At 38.7% G+C, this 18,976-nt stretch overlaps 3 protein-coding genes across 6 annotated transcripts in view; all 3 read left to right on the top strand.

Annotated features, from left to right (window-relative positions):
- The first annotated feature begins 40 nt into the window (after nucleotides 1-40).
- Nucleotides 41-18,976, top strand: part of LOC117942509 (low choriolytic enzyme-like) — a 19,752-nt gene continuing 816 nt past the window's right edge. The window contains exons 1-10 of one of the 3 annotated variants that reach the window (XM_034868005.1): nucleotides 41-235; nucleotides 1,177-1,207; nucleotides 1,500-1,565; nucleotides 1,853-2,005; nucleotides 3,509-3,629; nucleotides 3,708-3,886; nucleotides 4,461-4,542; nucleotides 5,319-5,443; nucleotides 6,099-6,162; nucleotides 8,177-8,195. In XM_034868005.1, the coding sequence (XP_034723896.1) occupies nucleotides 173-235; nucleotides 1,177-1,207; nucleotides 1,500-1,565; nucleotides 1,853-2,005; nucleotides 3,509-3,629; nucleotides 3,708-3,886; nucleotides 4,461-4,542; nucleotides 5,319-5,443; nucleotides 6,099-6,154 (876 nt within the window). In that variant the 5' untranslated portion in view covers nucleotides 41-172 and the 3' untranslated portion in view covers nucleotides 6,155-6,162; nucleotides 8,177-8,195. Of the gene's footprint in view, nucleotides 236-1,176; nucleotides 1,208-1,499; nucleotides 1,566-1,852; nucleotides 2,006-3,508; nucleotides 3,630-3,707; nucleotides 3,887-4,460; nucleotides 4,543-5,318; nucleotides 5,444-6,098; nucleotides 6,163-8,176; nucleotides 8,197-18,976 lie in introns of those variants that run through there. The other 2 variants (XM_034868013.1, XM_034868023.1) reach the window with 2 other exon arrangements.
- On the top strand, nucleotides 13,421-17,355 carry LOC117947964 (high choriolytic enzyme 1-like). Its single transcript, XM_034877355.1, has 7 exons — nucleotides 13,421-13,549; nucleotides 14,162-14,195; nucleotides 14,294-14,359; nucleotides 14,628-14,780; nucleotides 15,667-15,787; nucleotides 15,875-16,053; nucleotides 17,342-17,355. Exons 1-7 carry the CDS (start codon nucleotides 13,487-13,489, stop codon nucleotides 17,353-17,355), a joined length of 630 nt encoding a protein of 209 aa, XP_034733246.1. The 5' UTR covers nucleotides 13,421-13,486.
- Nucleotides 17,473-18,976, top strand: part of LOC117942563 (high choriolytic enzyme 1-like) — a 16,945-nt gene continuing 15,441 nt past the window's right edge. For both annotated transcript variants that reach the window (XM_034868115.1, XM_034868106.1), the window contains exon 1: nucleotides 17,473-17,477. In XM_034868115.1, coding sequence (XP_034724006.1) covers nucleotide 17,477 — 1 coding nt within the window. In that variant the 5' untranslated portion in view covers nucleotides 17,473-17,476. The remainder of the gene's footprint in view (nucleotides 17,478-18,976) is intronic.

Below are 18,976 nucleotides of genomic sequence, written 5' to 3'. Positions count from 1 at the left end.
GCCTCTTTTAAGTAATAACCGCCACTTCCAGTTTATCAGAATTTGTCAACATGTCTTTGGTGAACAGTATGCCATATAAGGATGAACGTTAAGTGGGTTTCTCACCCATATATGTTGGAAAACTTCTGAGTCCCCAGGTTCTTTCTTATTCTGCTGCTGCTGTCCTTTAACCATGATGCTCCAGGCGGCTGTGTTCGGTGTCCTCTTCTTCTCTGTCCACAGTTTTACTATACAGGTAAACCTCATCAGACACTTTGCATGCATGTGCATATGCACAGACAAACACTTACTTTCTCAATAATTAGATAAATAAATACATTTTTCTATGAAACAATTCCAAATGAAATGTGATTCATTCTGAAAATGTACTGTACAATATCCAATAAACCGCAGTATGTTCACTCAATGCTTGACGTATGGTATCGCGGAACGTTTTAATATAATTGTTGGGAAATTGATGTGGAAACTGTTTTAAACAAAAGTTGATAAATTGTAAAATTGGAAGCCCCAAAAGGCAAGGTACAAAATTAAATTGTGGGCAATGTTGGCCAAAACCTGTAGCTCCTTCTTACGAATGAAACATTATGTTGAAGTTTATCTCCTATAAAATTGAAAAGTAGCATTCATTTTTTTCACCTTGCATTTCGGGGCTTTCATGAATTGCAAAACAGCTAAATTTAAGTATTTCTTTCTTTTAGTACTTTGTAATTTGTGGATTGCATTACCTTTGAATAGACTGAAAGAAAATGCAGGCAAAGTTGGCCAAAATCGTATTTATTCTCAATCTTTATTCTCCTATAGTACGCAGGACATATCTCCTACATTGCAGATAAACTTTAAAATAATATGTCATACACACAAGATAAACTTATATAATGATGAACTATAATTACCCATTTTTTACCCCTTGCCTTTCAGGACTTCCGTTAAATGGCAAAAAGCTATATGTGATTTTTTTTCATTCTTTTTATACCGTGTGGATTATATTGTATTCATTGGTAATTGAGCTAAAGTAAACATTTATTAAGTACTTTTAGTCATACATTGTTATGGCTGGATTTGGTGGGTCCACCACACCCGTGAATATTGGCTGTGTAACAAAAACATGAACACCACACAAGTGTCAACCAATACTTACACTGTGTTTCTCTTTTTTGTTTCTTTTTTTTGTTACAGGCTTCCTTTGAAAAGCGTGAGGAGAACTTTGGTAAGACTTGGATACTGTTCAGACAGTAAAAATTTGGTAACATTTTACTTAAAAGTATCTACATATTAAGAGTGACATGACACTGTTATGGCACATGACTCCAAACCCCTAACCCTGAGCCTGACCCTAACCCTAACCCCTAACCCTAACCCTTTACAGCATGTTCATGACAGTGTCATGTCACTATTATGTAGATACAGTACCTTTAAGTAAAGTGTAACCAAAAATTCTGTAAAAATATATTTGTGCTATGTGTAAATGATACATGACCCAAATTGTTTCGACATCACAGGCAACACCACTGAAGATGACGATTTCAGTGTGTCCACGCTGTTGGAGAAGGCCAATGTTAATCTTGGTATGTTCATCTCCACTGCAACTGCTTTATTCATTCTCCTTAGTGACATTTTCACTTAAATGAACAGTAATACTTATCCAATCAAACGTATAAAAGTAATAAATAAATCTGGTTTTACAGAACATACCAGAAAGTATACAGCAGAGTCATGGCACTGTGGAAGAAGAGCTTGTATCAGACCCAGATTTGTTGGGTTTTTAACCCAATAGTTAAATAAAAGAATTTAAAATGCAGTTTATTAAGATTAGATGAAAACATTTACTTGATCTTGTCATGTCATTTTGCAGGAAAGAACTTGGATGACCCTCTGGTGTTATTCGGAGACATAGCAGTCCCAACAGGTCTACAGAACGCTGATCCTTGCACAGCACGTGGTTGCCTGTGGAGGAAAGCCTCCGATGGCAACGTCTACGTACCCTACCGCATCTCCAACCAGTACTGTGAGTACTGAAGACGTGGCTTTTACTTTGCAAATGTATCAGTATTCAGCACTAAGCCTAGTAGTAGCAGAATACTAGAAGTAGCTGCAGTTAAGGTAATAGTAGTAGAAATAGCAGTTTTAAGTCTAGGGGTAGTAGTGTTAGTCTCGCATTGCCAGACCTTTCTCCACAGCGCTGCATAGGAAGGTCTGGTTAGTCCACAAAGCATTCTGGGATGGGAGAAAAAAATGTTCTGGTTTATGACGTTTTTTTCAACCAATCACAATGTTCTTGGGCGGGGCTTAGCCCCACTGTTACGTAGTGTTAAACAAAAGTGAAAAACATTGGCTACTTGAACAAGCAACCTTTTGGAGCATGTTTGGAAGGAGGACAGTCCAATACAAAAACTGGCAAGATGCATTGAACAATCCTATGATTGGATGTGCCACAACGTCCTTAATCCTTGTGTCGTCTTCCCGTCAAAATTGAATTCACTTTTATTTTTTTTTTTATACGTATTTCTTTTACACTTTTTTTTTATCAATGTTTTTAACTTTTTCTTACATTTTTGTCCCTTTTTACAACACTTTTTTCAATGTTTGTCACTTTTTGATGTTTAACACTATATAAAAAATTAACCTATTAACTTTAGTTTTACAGTTTTTGGGGGAATTTATGGTCAATAAATCTCATTTATACGAAATTATACCTAATGTTTGACATAGAAAAGCAGAAATTATGAATTATTTTGACTAAAATTAAAGGAATGTCTGTTGATGGATAATCACAGACTGGAATATGTCAACTTTAACTCAATACTATTTCAACCCCCTTTTTTTCAAACGCTGTAAAATACAATAAGACACCCAAAAATTAATGAAAGTAGAGTTTTGTTCTTGCCAAAGAAGATTGAGTGGAATCAGTCATGTCATTTTGGGGAATTACAATTAGGTAGTTAAAAAGAACATTGATGTAGGAAAACGGGTCAATTTGACCCGAGGACAACATGGGGGTTAAATTGAATGAAGGAAAAACTGAGGTGATTGTTTTTGGAGCAAAAGAGGAACGTTTAAGAACCAATAATGTTAAAAACAACAGACAAAGCCAGACATCTTGGGGTAGTTATGGACTCTGACCTGAACTTTAGTGTCCACATTAAGGCAATAAAAATGTCAGCCTTTAACCACCTTAAAAACATATCAGTGGTTAAAGGACTTATTGCACTGTACTGTGAATTTGATTCTTTCATTCTAGTATTCAACCTGGTTTTGATTAATTGTTTTTAATCTTGTTTCAATCCTTTTTTAATAATATGTCTGATGTTTTATGTAAAGCACTTTGAATTGCCTTGCTGTTGAAAAGGGCTATTCAAGTAAAATTGCCTTGCCTTGCCTTGTAATATAGTAGTCTACTTGGGAGGTAAAGAGGTAAAGGTCAATGTTCAATGTAATGGCAGAGAGAATTAGAAGAGTATATCATAAAAACCCACCAAACTGTTAATTTTTTTTTTTTGTTAATGTCAAGCCGCGCGCGAGAGAGAAATCATCGTCCAAGGCCTGCAGTCCTTTGCTCGGTCCACTTGCATCCGCTTCACTCCCTTGGCTAACGGACAGAGAGACTTTGTTGACATCCAGTCTCGCGGAGGGTATGGACCACACATTGCACATACCACATATGCCTGCATGAACATATTCACTCAAAAGTTTGTTTTTTCTTCTTTCAGGTGTTTCTCATTTGTTGGGCGTCGTGGTAATGGTCAGGTGGTGTCTTTGAGTCGCCAGGGCTGTGTTTTCCTAAGCATTGTCCAACATGAGCTGCTCCACGCCCTAGGCTTCAACCATGAACAGACCCGGTCCGACAGGGACCAGCATGTTCGCATCCTGCTGCAGAACGTCATTCGTGGTGGGTCGAGTTACAGACTTTCTTTATTACAACTATAGATGGAGCTTTGGTAATGCATTTCCAATGATCCAACAACCAACAATTGGGTCTTACAATTGAGACAACTTGCCTTTACAACGTTTAAACTCTGAACTTTTAGGGGACAAATGTTACGTACAAATAATAAATAAAAATATGACTTTATCATATCATCGTAGCTGGAGTACAGTAGCTAGGAATGTGAGTTGTGTGATGGATTCTCATGAACGGGGTCATGAAATGTATGCACAATTCGACAGTTATGTCCCTATGCGGCCCATGTCAGTCTTACACAGCAGTCGTCAATGTGGTGCATACAGTAATAAATACGTGGAAATACAAACTGCAGTACTTTTAGTAGCTTTGTCTACAAATCTTTCGTGAGACCAGCTTGAAATACAGTACATGTTAATGAAGGCCTCTAGAATGAGCAACCTTGTGTACACAAATAATGACAGAACCAACTATTCACTTGTTTCACTTACTGCACTTTTCAGCGATTTTGACTGGAAAGCTGTAATAAAAATATTGAACCAAGCTGTGTGATTGCCTGCAGGAATGGAGCACAATTTCAGGAAGATCGACACAAGGAACCTTGGCACTCCCTACGACTACGGCTCTGTCATGCACTACGGAAGGTAGTAGTCACTCACTTAACTTAATTATGACATAGAACAACAATGTAATTATGCAACTATGAAATCATTAAAATATGTATATCATGAAACGTATATGTATGTATACACATATACAGTATATATGTATGTACATGTATATGTGTGTGTTTACATATATAGATATGTGTGATTATATACATATATATATATATGTATACTGTATATATGTGTGTATGTATGTGTTTTTTATACATATACTGTATGTATATATATATATATATATGTATACATATATATACATATATGTATATATATGCATGTAACAAACCTCAGTTTGTTCTGTATAGTAAAAAAACAAAACTGTTTGCTTTTATTTTTGAATGTGTCTCCTGGATGAAAGAGTGTCTCCTGGATGGAGTCCTGTGTTTGTCCCACCAACCCAACTTACCTCCTTATGTGTGTCACTATAAACCTGTAAATATGAGTGTTAATTGCTTCTTGACAAAACAAACTGGGTGTTTTTCGAGGACATTCAAACACTGTCAATGAAAACATTTTGGGGGGGGGGATTATGTACTAGAAGGACTATAGCTGGGACTATAAAATCCTAGTAGCTTTAGATTAACTTTAGAGTGCATTTCTTTTTTTACAAAGAACAAGCACTATGGATTTTGTCAATAAATCACTTACATTCTCTTCACGCCCAGTATGGATCCTTACATCAGGTTTTCGTGGTTATTTAACAGTACAGGTGTACAGTGTAAACCTCTCATCACTACTGTGTATTTGTACCATAGGTTTGCCTTCTCTAGTAACAGGCAGCCAACCATTGTTCCCATCCCTAACCCAAATGTGGACATTGGCAGAGCCAACCAGATGAGTCCCACTGACATCCTTCGTGTGAACCGTCTGTATGGCTGCAGTACGTACATTTTTACCCATATAGTATAGCATCTCCCTAACTTAATAACTTCCTACTTGTTTCTGTATCTGCAGTGTATTTTCTCTGAGTTACTTACATTCTCACTTTATTCTCATCTGTCCTTCTTCCATGCCCAACAGTAGATAGATAGATAGATAGATAGATAGATAGATAGATAGATAGATAGATAGATAGATAGATAGATAGATAGATAGATAGATAGATAGTTATAGATCCCAATATAATGGGAAATTATGGTCTTACAGCAGCAAAATCAGTCACACAGCACAGAATATGAATATAAATGAAATACTAGGATACAATAGACACACAAACAATGTACATGAAATAATAAGAGTAATACAATATAAGAAGACTATTTGAATATATACAATGGGAATAAAAAAGTGTGCAACTGCTTAAATCGTAAGATAAAATGTCAAGAAACCAATTGTGCAGGTTGGACTTACAGCAGTATTGTGAGTACTCACTCATGCTGTCTTTCTACTAATAGAAACTGACAGACTAGGTCAGACTGGACAGATACTGTACCTAGGAAGATCAAAACATACTTATGTTTATGTGCATTGTAGCAGTACTGTATAGGAATCAAGCAGTTTTTAAAGATTTTGCTTTCTTTCTGAATTCATGTCAGATTCAACTGCTTCCAGACGGGACCTGAAACCTGTGCAAAGAAACCAATACCTCTAGAAATGAAAGTAAGTTATGGGACATGCTACACGCTACACGCTACACATTACACGCTACACGCTAGATCTAACTTAAGTAAAATAATACCATTTAGTTTAACCAAGCTGTATACATAGCTATATATTGTTCTATATCTAAGCTAGCTTTTATTTATTGATTCATTTCCTTAATCACACATTTAGTTTTTCTGGCATCTTGCCGTTATACGTCAGAGAAAGACAGGAAACATGAATGCACATTCCACTAGCAAGGTTATTAGGTTATTAGGTTATTATGTTTATATTTTATAGTCATGGTCAATATTTTATCATGATCAACTGCACTGTTCAATCCCTGTACTTGTTTACTTTTTTACTTTTTCACTAAACACAGTTTGCAGTAGTATATCTCCTTATCATGGTCATTGCATTTCTGAGTAGTTTTTCTTTTAAATTTAGAAATTTAGAAGTTTTCTATTATTTTTTTTACTTTTTACTGTATTTAATTAGTTTTTATTCTTATGTATGTGTGATATATATGTGTGTATATGTGTTTTTTGTGTTATGGTTGTCTTGCTACTGGATGGCTAAAATTTCCTTCGGGATGAATAAAGTATCTATCAATCAATCAATCTATCTATCTATCTATCTATCTATCTATCTATCTATCTATCTATCTATCTATCTATCTATCTATCTATCTATCTATCTATCAAAGACAACACCATTAACCAGATATGCTTAAACTATTGATTGATAAAATATGATTGGTTTGCAAGGCAGATGCTTGTAGTAATCCGTTTGTTGACCTAAAGGTCTGTCCCAGGCCTGACCCCCTAGCACCTAAAGAGAAGGAGAGGTAAAAAGAAAGAGGGATGGGATGAGCACAGCATACGAGAGCGAATGACAAGAGAGGGTTAGGTGGATATTCATAGGAATACTAGAAGAGGCGTGTTTGAGGTGGAGTCCTTTTTTGGAAAACAACAAACTTCAAGCTAGCAAGCTACAAGTTGGAAATGGCATGTTTTGAAGAAAGTTTGGATTTTGCAACAAGGCAGGCATACTTGGTTCCTTTCAAGAAATAATGTAAAAATTGCAAAAGAATATGTTTATGTTATTTGCTTTCTAACTTTTGAGACCAAGCGGTGGGATTGCTTGGGATAAAAATACATGTGGCAATACACTGGTAAGAGCAAATGAGGTTTACCCATGTATCCAGCTAATTTATATAGTTCACGTTATTGTGTTGTACACCCACCAGCACTAATATTGTATGTGGCATTTTCTTTTGCGGGATGCAAATGTTGCTCTATAATCAGTCTTTTCTTATGAACCCTACGTCCGAAAAGCTACAAAAAGTTAAGCACTGTAATTTGTATGATTTCCATGTTTCTTTTTTTGACGTAACAGAATTAAAAATCAAACTACTGCTGATACGACAGAGCACCATGTGGAGAACCATAACTCATAGCATAGCATAGACATAGTGTCCCACCATAGCGTCATGGAGCTCTGTAGCCAATGTTACGTGACCAGCCGGCGGTTTCCTAGTTTTCATGTGATATAATATGCTTAGTGTGCATAACTTTTCTTAGGACATCATACAAACCCATTAATGAAAATGCGTTGACTAAAAATATTTTGCAGAGCAGGAGCTTAGCTTAGCTCCGCCCGAGACAATGGTGATTGGTTTGAAGAAATGCAAACAACCCTGATATTAACCAATGATATTCTGTGTATGTGTAGTTGTAAATTATGAAATTGCTTCATTAAGTTAGTAAGAGTATGTATGCAAAACTCTGCAGTGGAAGGCATAAATTTCAATGAAACAACTGTACAAAAAGAGAGAAAAAAAGTAAAGAGCTTAAGATGGTCTCAACAAAAAACAATAAAAATGATTTTACTCATAAGCTTTTTTTACTCAGTTTCAAGTGTCTTACGGTACCTGTATGCGTATGCCTGTGTGTGTGTGTGTGTTTGTGTGTTTGCACATGTACACATGTTCCCTCTGCATTTTTAAACAAATTCCCTTTTTTTTCAACAGGAAATCCAGAGCAAATGAGGCAACTCTGTGCCAGAAAAAGCAGAAATGCGTCTTGTTCAAAACAAATTTGATCAGAATTTGATCAAATTAGCTTACATGCTTTCCTAGGCATTGTGTGAAGTGTCCAATGAAATCCTCACAAATGTACAGTTATACAAATAACTGCTTGTGAGCTTTGTTGTAGCCTATATTAATACATAAACCATGCTTGTTCACATCATAACCTCAGCCTGTGTCTGTTTGTTTTATTGTGACCTGAGAAGATGGAAAGGTACCACCACACATAACAGCTAACAATTCATTTCGTACATATATGTATTTTTTTTAATATTGTTCACGTATAATACACAAATACAGAACAAGAAATTCCAACAAAAAAAAGTTTAGCTACAGCTTTTACTTAGAGGAAAGATATACAGTTGTTACACAGACATCTGAGGGTTCACACACTGAAACAGAGTACAGATTGTTTCACAGCAGCCATTTAAAATCACCTTAAATCCTCTTTGTAAACTTGTGCAGCTGAGGTTTCACTCCAGTTTTTTTTTTAAAGCTTTGCCTTTATTATGGTGGATAGACATGAAAGGAGGAGAGAGATGGGGGATGACACACAGGAAAGGGCCGCAAGTTAGAATCAAACCGGGTCCACTGCAGGACTCTGCCAACATGGGGCAAACATGCTAGGTTTGCTAGGTTTTTATACACATTCAGCTGAGTCACTGAGCCCAAATGTGGATCATCCAGGTGCTGAGAAAGCTAAAGAATCACCTGAACTCACAGCTTTATCAGTCGCATGTGGTAGGGACACATACATTTGAAAGACGTTCTAACAAATAGGGTTGTTGAAATGTATTCCAAAAGTTGAATATAGTTTGAATAGTGAAAACAAATCGACACTATTTAAATGCTGAAATTACATTAGCGAATCTCGCTCTTCTTAAACTGTGAAAACGAAATTCTTTTGTCTTGTCATGTCAAGTTAGGAGGAGTGAGCAACATAAAAGGCAACACAAGGCATTGTGTGATCTTAGGGCAAAGAGCTAATGTTACGGTAGAAACCGAGTTACATTAGTAGAGGGGGAATGAGTGACAGGCTCAACATAAACTTTATTGTTCCACAATGTAGGAAATTTGTCTAAATATGAGCTTAATGCATTGTTAAAAATATCTTAAAAAATAAATGACAAAAACCGAAATATCAGTGCCACACAGTGATCACAAGCGCAACAATAAGAGTGCAAAAGCACAAATCTGCATCCCCATCCCCATCATCAACCCAGGCCTGTTCTGGCTTTTATCTGCAGCTTTTCAGGAGCTCAATAGACACAGGAAAAAATTAGTTTTTGAATCTGTTTAGTCTTAACCTCCTACCCGAGAGCAACAGCTCATAGTCTATGTGCACAACATGAGACGTCACCAACAATGACATTGTCTGTCTCAAAGAATCCTGTTCACAAATACTCTGCATGGATACGTGCTCTTTAAAACCAATGATGTTCCACGCAATGTGAATCCATCGAAACAGTTTAGTTTTCAACCGCACCGGTAGGATGCCAAACTAAGCTGTCATACCGTACCTGTCTAGGCTCTTCATTGGACTGCTTGATGAACTATCAACGTACAGTCCATTTTTTATCGATACCATGAACTCGCAAACATCATAAGAAAGGCAACCGTTGCTGTAGTCTGCAAAGGTAAGAACAAACAAAGGGAAAAACACCGCAGTATACAGAGCCATAAGTAATTGGAACACCATGCCCATGGGCGTACGTTTAATCTAACAGTTGGGGGAGGAAATAAATTTGAGATTTCACAAGCGCAATTTTTGAAGGGGACACAAATAATACAGCTAAAGGGTACTTTTACAGGATGTGTGTAGTTGTGGAACCAGCTAAGTCCTGCTGTGCCTTGCAATGCCGCACGGTGCCCTGCCATGCCACAAACTACTACAAAGAACTACTACAAACTCCTATTTTTTTTGGGACTGTTATTGCCACTCTTCATTCTAACCCCAACCGGTCGTCAGACACCGCCCACCAAGACCCTGGGTTTGTCCGAGGTTTCTTCCCAAAGGGGAGTTCTTCCTCTTAACTGTCACACTGTTGCTTGCTCTGGAGGAAACTACTAGAACTGTTGGGTCCTTGTAAATTCTGGATTATGGTCTAGACCTGCTCTATCTGTAAGTGTTTTGAGATAACTCTTGTTATGAATTGATACTATGAATAAAATTGAATTGAATTGAATTGAACTCTGATAAGAGTAATTTTATTCACTTTACACATCGGATGAAGGGATTCTTTTCTCAGATACAGATGATGCTGAACTGAGAAATGAATTACCTAGCAAGCAAGCTAATTAACTAGGTAACATTATAATCGCTGACATAGAGGATTCATGGAAACCTTTTTTGTCATGACAAATTTATTGAGGGACCTTCCGGTATTTATGGAATGTACCACCAGAGGAAAAAAGGGGAGGATCATGTCTTTTTATTATTTGTTGATATATATATATATTTAAGCAGGGACTATAAAACTAACTTCCTGTCATATTTGCGGAAACTGACCCTGTATTTGAGTAGAACTACAGGAAGCAGGTAATGTGAAAAAAAAAAAATCCAGCTCCTCTGGCACCACCTAAAGCCTGTAGTGCGTATTGCAAAAATCTGCATTGGAAATTTTACTTGAGTAATAGTATATATGGACCAATGATCCAAACAGTTTGGTAAATCAACTAAGTGTTTCAAGTAGGGAGTGGCATGAAAAGAAAAGACTCAAGTAAAGTCCAAGTACTTTAAATTTGTTGTTAATTATTATAATTATCAATGGTTGGTGCCGAGCATTTTGAGGAGGACAATTTTAAAGCAGATGGAGAATGGCAAATAAACAAGGTTTCTGTCAGCATTATTGCTAAACTTTCCTCCTCATCATGTTGATTATGCTTAAGAAACCGGCATATTGTTTAAGTGAGGGGATGGGGAGTACAGGATATGAATTTTGAACCGCTTGCTCTGAAAACCAGAATCAACCTTGTTAAGCTACAGCGCCACCCAGAAACCTATGTGTCTCCAATCCCCACAGCATAAAGCCAGACTATACAATGGAATGTTAACCTAGTGCACAAACTACTGAGCTGATCATTTCAGACAGGTGAACTGATTGTTAATTTGAATCAGCTGTGCTGATGCAAAGACCTATCTAAAACATGCATCGAAAGAGCCCAAAGCACTCACTGATTAGGTATAAGACTGCCCACACTGGGGGTTTGAACTAACAACCTTGTTGCAGATGATCATCCTGATGTACAAGGATTTACCAGGGATTTACAGCACTGCACGATCGGTTCCACAGTAGCGGCCTGCTGTTAGCCTCCACCGGAAGGTTTTAGTTTAGCTAACAGCTAATTTGGCTAACAGGCTGACAGTTTGATTCACCCTAAAATAACTTTACTCAAACTAAACAGTGGGAAAAGCAGGCTCCAGCTAAATTAAGACTTTACAGTAATATCAAAGACAAGTATTGTGTGATAGGATTTTATGTGAGCACAAGTAAAGTAGAACTGACGTAACAGCTGTTATATTTTTAAACAATTATCTTAAGTTTTGAGTTTCTTTTACATGCTGTCTCAGCTAGTGGTTAGCTGAATTAGCTTTTAGCTAAACTAGCGTTCATCATGATATCATCTGTTGTAGCATGTGTGGTTAATTGTTATGGATTATTAAAAGTTTCAAATTTTAGAAGGCTATAGCGCCACTATCAGGACTATTAGAACACAAATCACACTGATTAAGTTTGGCATATTGGACTTTATGTAAAGTTTGGTGAGTTTTCATGCATGGGATCATGAATTTTTCTGCTCGGCCCCTTATTACAGTATTTGAGTAAATGTAATTATTCCAACGCTTAAGATATAGAGCAAAACATGCAATACTGAGAATTTTCCTCACTCATTCTTACATCAATAGACATGTCACAAGACAAAGTCACACATCTCTGTTTATTTTCAAATAGTGGTTCTTTGCAAGACTGTGTGTAAAGCAAATGCATATTGAAACTGTGCCCACAATTTGGAGAAGTCACATGAGCACCTACATGCTTTCACAACTCTGCAGCTCTGATTCTAACCAAACAGAAGGGTTGTGTAAAGATCAGTTAGCATTATCGTCCTGGCAACCCAAAAGTAAATTTCATCAATAAGTGATCCCTAAAGTATCAGTCATTTCTAAGAATCATGAAACACGGGACATGATGGTAAACTGTCCATTGGATAGTATGCACATGAAGTGTTGAGAGTGTTGTGAGAGCTGTATTTCAGATGTGGGAAGATGTAAATTTCGGGACACATCATCAGTTGTGTGCCTTTAAATCAGGGGGTGTTTTGGCCTTTCAACACTAGAAACCCTCATCAAAGGTGCCCAGCTACAGGGTGATCAAACCAATCGGGAATATTGCCTAGTTGTTTAAATGGCGCAGCCCACGGAACTATGCAAGGCAGGGGGCGTCCTCTTCTTTGAGTCAAGCCTAGAGCTAAAAAATAATGAATAAAAGTTTGCCTTATGCTGTAATTGCACATCTCTGAAAATTTGTAAAAATGTCTTGGCACACTTTTTACTTTTACTTACTTACATGTTGTTGACAGTTGAAATGTATCTCATGCAATGTATCTTACACAAGACGCAAAACAGACATCCGCAAGGTCCGCCATGGTAATGTGGCATAAATAGCATGCTCAAAGGAACCTCAGCAGTGCCCAGGAGGAAAAGTGGCACATCTGCAGACACGGCCTGTCAACAACCCATACTTGGTCCATACAGGGACTTGAATCACAACCCCCCGTTTCTGATTCCAAGTCCCAAGAAACTGAGCTTCTGACAGCGAACCCTAATGTTAGCATTGCTGAGGTACAATAATGCTAACCATAACCGACACACATATATACCTTTCTCTGAGACCGGAGGACTTTGAAAGCTTAGCTGCTGGTCCTCATACGTGGCCCTTCAAATAAAGTGCTGACCCGGTTCATCTTTAACATGATAAATAACATTCATCGCTGTGAACTCATAAATGAAAAACAAAATGTGTAATCTGGTCATGCCTGGAGCAGATAGCTGAAAACAAAGCCCACATATTACACAAACTACCGCCTCTTTTAAGTAATAACTGCCACTTCCAAGTTTATCCAAATTTGTCAACATGTCTTTGGTGAGCAGTATGCCATATAAGGATGAAAGTTAGTTGGCTCTCACACCCATAAAAGTTGGAACACTTCTGGTTCCCCAGGTTCAGAGTCTGCTGCTGCTGTCCTGTAACCATGATGCTCCAGGCGGCTGTGTTCGGTGTCCTCTTCTTCTCTGCCCACAGTTATGTTATACAGGTAAACCTCATCAGATAATTTGCATGCATATGCACAGACAGACACTTACAATTATCAGCTAAATACAACAATTTTATGACACAATTTGAAATGATGTTGCTCAAACCAAGATCAACTTTAAGATTATCTCTCGTGCACAGGAGATAAGGTTGTAATAAAGATAAATATTGTGAAAGCTGCAGTGTAAAAGGAAGAGTTCCTGAATGTCTTTATCATAAAGTGGCTGGTTTAACAGGCTTGGATGCTACTTTACAGACTGTTTGAAGGGGTGGCTGAGGTAACCCTCAATGCTGGTTGCTTTGCGGGTGAGGCGGGTTTGGCAAATGTCCAGGAGTAAAGGGACCGGGACGCAAATGATCCATCCAGAAGCCTTCACTGTGTGTTGCACAGTCTTGCAATTGAAGGCAGCGCAGGATGCTGGACAGTGTGCTCTCAATGGTGGTGGTGGTGGTGGTGGGGAGGGGGGGTCTGGTTCTTGAATTAAAAGTCAAATCCCTGACTGAAAACTAAACTCTTTCTGAACTTAGAAGCCAATTGTCACATCTTAAATGATACTGGCTCCATATTGATTCAACTGTATTTAACCAACAATTACTTTGTGTCTCATGACAGGCTCCTGTTGAGGAAAACCGTGAGGAAAACTCTGGTAAGACATGGTTACTTTTCAGACAGTAAAATTCTTTAGAAATATAAAGTTTTAAATTGTGTAACTGATACACCGAGTAACAAATTTCTACTTTGCAGGCAACACCATTGAAGATGACGATTTCAGTGTGTCCACGCTGTTGGAGAAGGCCAATGTTAATCTTGGTATGTTCATCTTCATTGCAACTGCTTTATTTATTCCCCTTAGTGACAGTGTCATTCAAGCAGCAAATGTACAATAAAACTTATCCAAACGTACATATAAATAATGCTGGTTTTACAGTACATACCTGAAAGTAAACAGCAGAGACACGGAAATGTGGAAGAAGAGCTTATATCAGACCCAGATTCAGGTTTTTTACACAGTAGTTAAATAGAAATTCAGTTTAATGAGAGTAGATGAAAACATTTATCTTGTCATGTCATTTTGCAGGAAAGAACTTGGAAGACCCTCTGGTGTTATTCGGAGACATAGCAGTGCCAACAGGTCTACAGAACGCTGATCCCTGCACAGCACGTGGCTGCCTGTGGCCGAAAGCCTCCGATGGCAACGTCTACGTACCCTACCGCATCTCCAACCAGTACTGTGAGTACTAAAGGCTTGGCTTTTACTTTGCGTCTTCATTCGGCAGTAAATAATAGCGTTGTAGTCGCAGTAGTAGTGGAAGTAATAGTAGTAAAGAAGGTGGGGATGGTGCAGTGGATGTGACACATGCCTTTGGTGTGGGCTATATGGGTCCAATTCCCACTGCGATACATCAACCAATGTGTCCCTGAGCAAGACAATCAACCCCTAGTTGCTCCAGTGGTGTGTAACCTCTGATATGTAGCAACTGTTGCATTTGATTAAAGCACCAGCTAAATGACATGTAATGTAATTGTAGTAGCAATAGTGATTTTAGATCTAGTGATAGTATCAGTTTAGTAGTAGAAGTAGTAGAACTGCAAAGATGAAAAAAGTAAAAAATCTATGATATCAGCTTGATAACAGGGAATATTTTCTATTTTGTTCTGTGATTTGTGACAGTAAACTAAATATCTTTGAAGTATGCCCAAACAAGACATTTGAGGACGTCATCTTGGGCTTTGGGAAACACTGGTCCACATATTTCACCATTTCTGAGATTTTAGAGACCAATCAATCAATCGAGAAAATAATCAACAGATTAATCAAAAATGAAAATAATCGTGAGTTGCAGCCTTAAATAGTAGTTTGTACAGTAGTAAAAAGAGCAACAGCACTAGTGTTGCAATAGTAGCAGCAGTAGTAGTTGTAGTGGTAGTTGTGGTACCAGCTTAGTAGTAGTATTAAAAGCAGTTGTATGGTAGTAGTAAAAGCAGTGGTATGGTAGTCTACTTGTATAGTAAAAATGTTAAACATCCCCTTTAATTATGAAAGCATAGTGAATTAGAAGATGACATCAATAAAACCCACTAAACTGATAGTGTTTTTTGTTTTTTTAACTGTCAAGCTGCAAGACAGAGACGAATCATCATTGAAAGCCTGCAGTCATTTGCTAAGTCCACTTGCATCCGCTTCACCCCCTTGGCTAACGGACAGAGGGACTTTGTGGACATCCAGTCTCGCGGAGGGTATGGACCACACAATGCACATACCACATGTGCCTGCAGAAATACATTCTTAGTTTGTTAAAGATTTGGTTGACTTCTGTCTTTCAGGTGTTTCTCATTTATCGGGCGTCGTGGTAATGGCCAGATAGTGTCTTTGAGTCGCCAGGGCTGTGTTTTTCTGAATATCATCCAACATGAGATGCTCCACGCCCTGGGCTTCCACCACGAACAGAACCGATCAGACAGGGACGAACATGTTCGCATCCTGCTGGAGAACGTCCTTCCTGGTGGGTCTAGTAACAGACTTTCTTTATGTCAAATATAGATGGAGCTTTAGAAATGCTTTCAGTAAAACAAAAAAACAACCAACTATGGTCTTACAATAATAACTGCCCTTTATTACTCAAATCTTCTAAGTGAAAAATCCATCCATCCATCCTTATCGGCTTATCCGGAATTGGGTCGCCGGGACAGCAGCTAGTCCTGGGTCTTCCCAATGCCTTCTCCTAGCCAGACATGCCATGGGGCATCTCTACCAGATGCCCAAAACCAATTTAACTGGCTCCATTACACGCAAAGGAGCAGCGGTACTTCTCCAAGTTCCTACCAGAGGAGCTTCTCTTCTTATCCCTAGACGTAGCACCCTTCTGGGGAAAACCCCATTTGTGCTGCTTGTACCTGGGATCTGGTTCTTTCAGTGAAGGCCAAGCCTTCATAACCATACAGTGTTTCCCACAGGTTGATAATTTACTTGTGGTGGTAGGTGGCGCAGGATGTAACGGTACATGATGGCTGGGTTCAGAAATAAGGTAGTCAAACAAAGGTTTATGAACTATTTAGTGAAAAAAAAATACTATATATAAATATAAAAAATAATAAAAATAATAAAAAAACTAGAAGACTAGAAGATGATACAGATCAATTCGGATGAAGTGTAGCCTATGATGTGCTTTGTCAATCAAATCTGGTTGGTTTGTTAAATCAATGTTATGGTCCGGCAAATAAAATCTCTGATTACCTGAGGTTTTCATGAGGGGGGGGCTGAATCCCGCTGGTCTGGGTGCGCTGTAAGAAATACACCATTGATTGTGGAAAAAAAAAATATTCAGATTTATCTACCTGGGCGGGTCACCCGAGTAGTACAAATGTATGGGAAACGCTGCCATAATGAGGGTACGAACAAAAATTGACCAGTAGATCGAGACGGTGCGGTAAAGCAAATGCAATGCTGACTCCGCTTCTCCGATTCTCCAGCCAATCCCCTGCTCCATTGTCCTCTCACACCCAAGCAAGACCCACATGTACTTGAACTCCTTCACTTGGGGTAAAGACTCCTTCTCCATTGGTTTCCTGATGAGAACCAGTGCTTCAGATGTAGAGGTGCCAATCCTCATCCAAGCTTCTTCACACTCGACAGCGAACCGATCGAGTGAGCGCTGAAGGTCACAGTCTGACAATGCCAACAGGACCACATCATCTGCAAAAAAACAGCGGTGAGCTCCCCAGCTCATCAAATCACAACCCCTCCCCACCACAACTATGCCTTGATATCCTGTCCAAGAATACCACATACAGGATTGGTGTCATAGCGCAGTCCTGGCAGAGGCCAAGACAGCTGTCGCTTTGGACGTTGGTCCACGTTTCTCTTCAATCTCAGGTTTGACTCTCGGTCGAACCCTCATTTCCAGCACTTCACCAGGGAGGCTGAGGAGTGTCATACCCTAGTAATTGGCGCACACTCTGATCTCCCTTTTTGTACAGGGGAACCACCAACCTAATCTGCTACTCCTTAGGCATTGTCCCAGACTTTCACACAATGTTGAGAAGGAGTGTCTAAGTGAAAAATGTTAAATGCCATATCGTTGTTGCAGTTATTCAGTAGCAAGGAATATAAATGGTACAGTTAGCGAGACTTTTAGATTGAGCAACCAAGTGTACAGAAAGTGTGACAGGTGGTTTACTGCAGATTGAGTTAACCTCTTTAGTACACTTTTCAGCCATTTTTACTGGCAAGCTGTGAAAAAAACATTTGATTAAACTGTGTGATCGCCTGCAGGACTGGAGTCCCAATTCACCAAGGTCGATACAAGGAACCTTGGCACCCCCTATGACTACGGCTCTGTCATGCACTATGGAAGGTATGATTCACTCACTGAACTTAATTATAATGTACTACCACAATGTATTTATGCTATGCTAACAATGAAATCATATAAAACCTGTAACACAACTATGCATTTTCAATGGAGGATTTCCCATTTTTCAGTATTTCTTGAAACAATCCTCACATGCCCATATGTGGACACTTTGGACGCTCTTCATACTGGCCATGAAGAGATGCTCTCCTAATGCAATTGCACTGAAAGAGACAAAATCCTAGACTGGGTAAACCCCAGCTCGGTCTGGAAACCTGCACGTTTAACTCTCCTGCTGCAGTTCACAATTTGGCGGGAACCAATCAAAAAACTGGCTTATCTAGCTGACGCGCAACTGGCAGTGACAATAGAGAAGCGACCAAGTAGCTTCTTGTTTACATTCAACATAGCAGCCACCAAACGCCACTGAAGCCAAAGCGCAGCAATCCATTGGTCTGATTGGTTGAAGGACTATCGAATTGGAACAGAGTCATTTGAACCATGCCCGTTGGTCCCGCCTCTTGTGCAAAGAAAGTACAGAGCAGACTCCCCAGACCAATTCTCGATCTCAAATCCATTGAAACTTGGCTCAATAGATTCAGGGTTAGAGGGTTAGTGTGAGCCCTAACCTTTCACTTTCATTTAGACATGACATGTACCCGACAAATCTTTGTCTTTGAGGAAAGTTAAAAATAACCTCACCATTTATTTTTATTTTCAAACAGGACATGGACCCAAGTGTCCTGGGTGAAAGTACTGTGTTAAACTAAAAGGACAATAACTTTGGAATATACTCCATTGATTTGTCTATAACTCAGACTGTTGAAGAATGCATTTTTACAAAGAACAAGCACTGTGGATTGATTTCTTCCTTTGTCATTCCACAATACAGTTAAACCTCTCATCCCTCCTGTGTACCATAGGTTTTCCTTCACTAAGAACAACCAGCCAACCATCGTTCCTATCCCTGACCCCAATGTAGACATTGGCAGAGCCGACGAGATGAGTCCTAATGACATCCTTCGGGTGAACCGTCTGTATGAATGCAGTACGTACCTTTTTACCCATATAGCAT

The sequence above is a fragment of the Etheostoma cragini genome, chromosome 1 (genome assembly GCF_013103735.1).
Source record: "Etheostoma cragini isolate CJK2018 chromosome 1, CSU_Ecrag_1.0, whole genome shotgun sequence".
In the NCBI taxonomy this organism is placed as follows: domain Eukaryota; kingdom Metazoa; phylum Chordata; class Actinopteri; order Perciformes; family Percidae; genus Etheostoma; species Etheostoma cragini.
The sequence above is the reverse complement of the archived record's forward strand: the minus strand, read 5'-3'. Positions and strand labels throughout refer to the sequence as shown.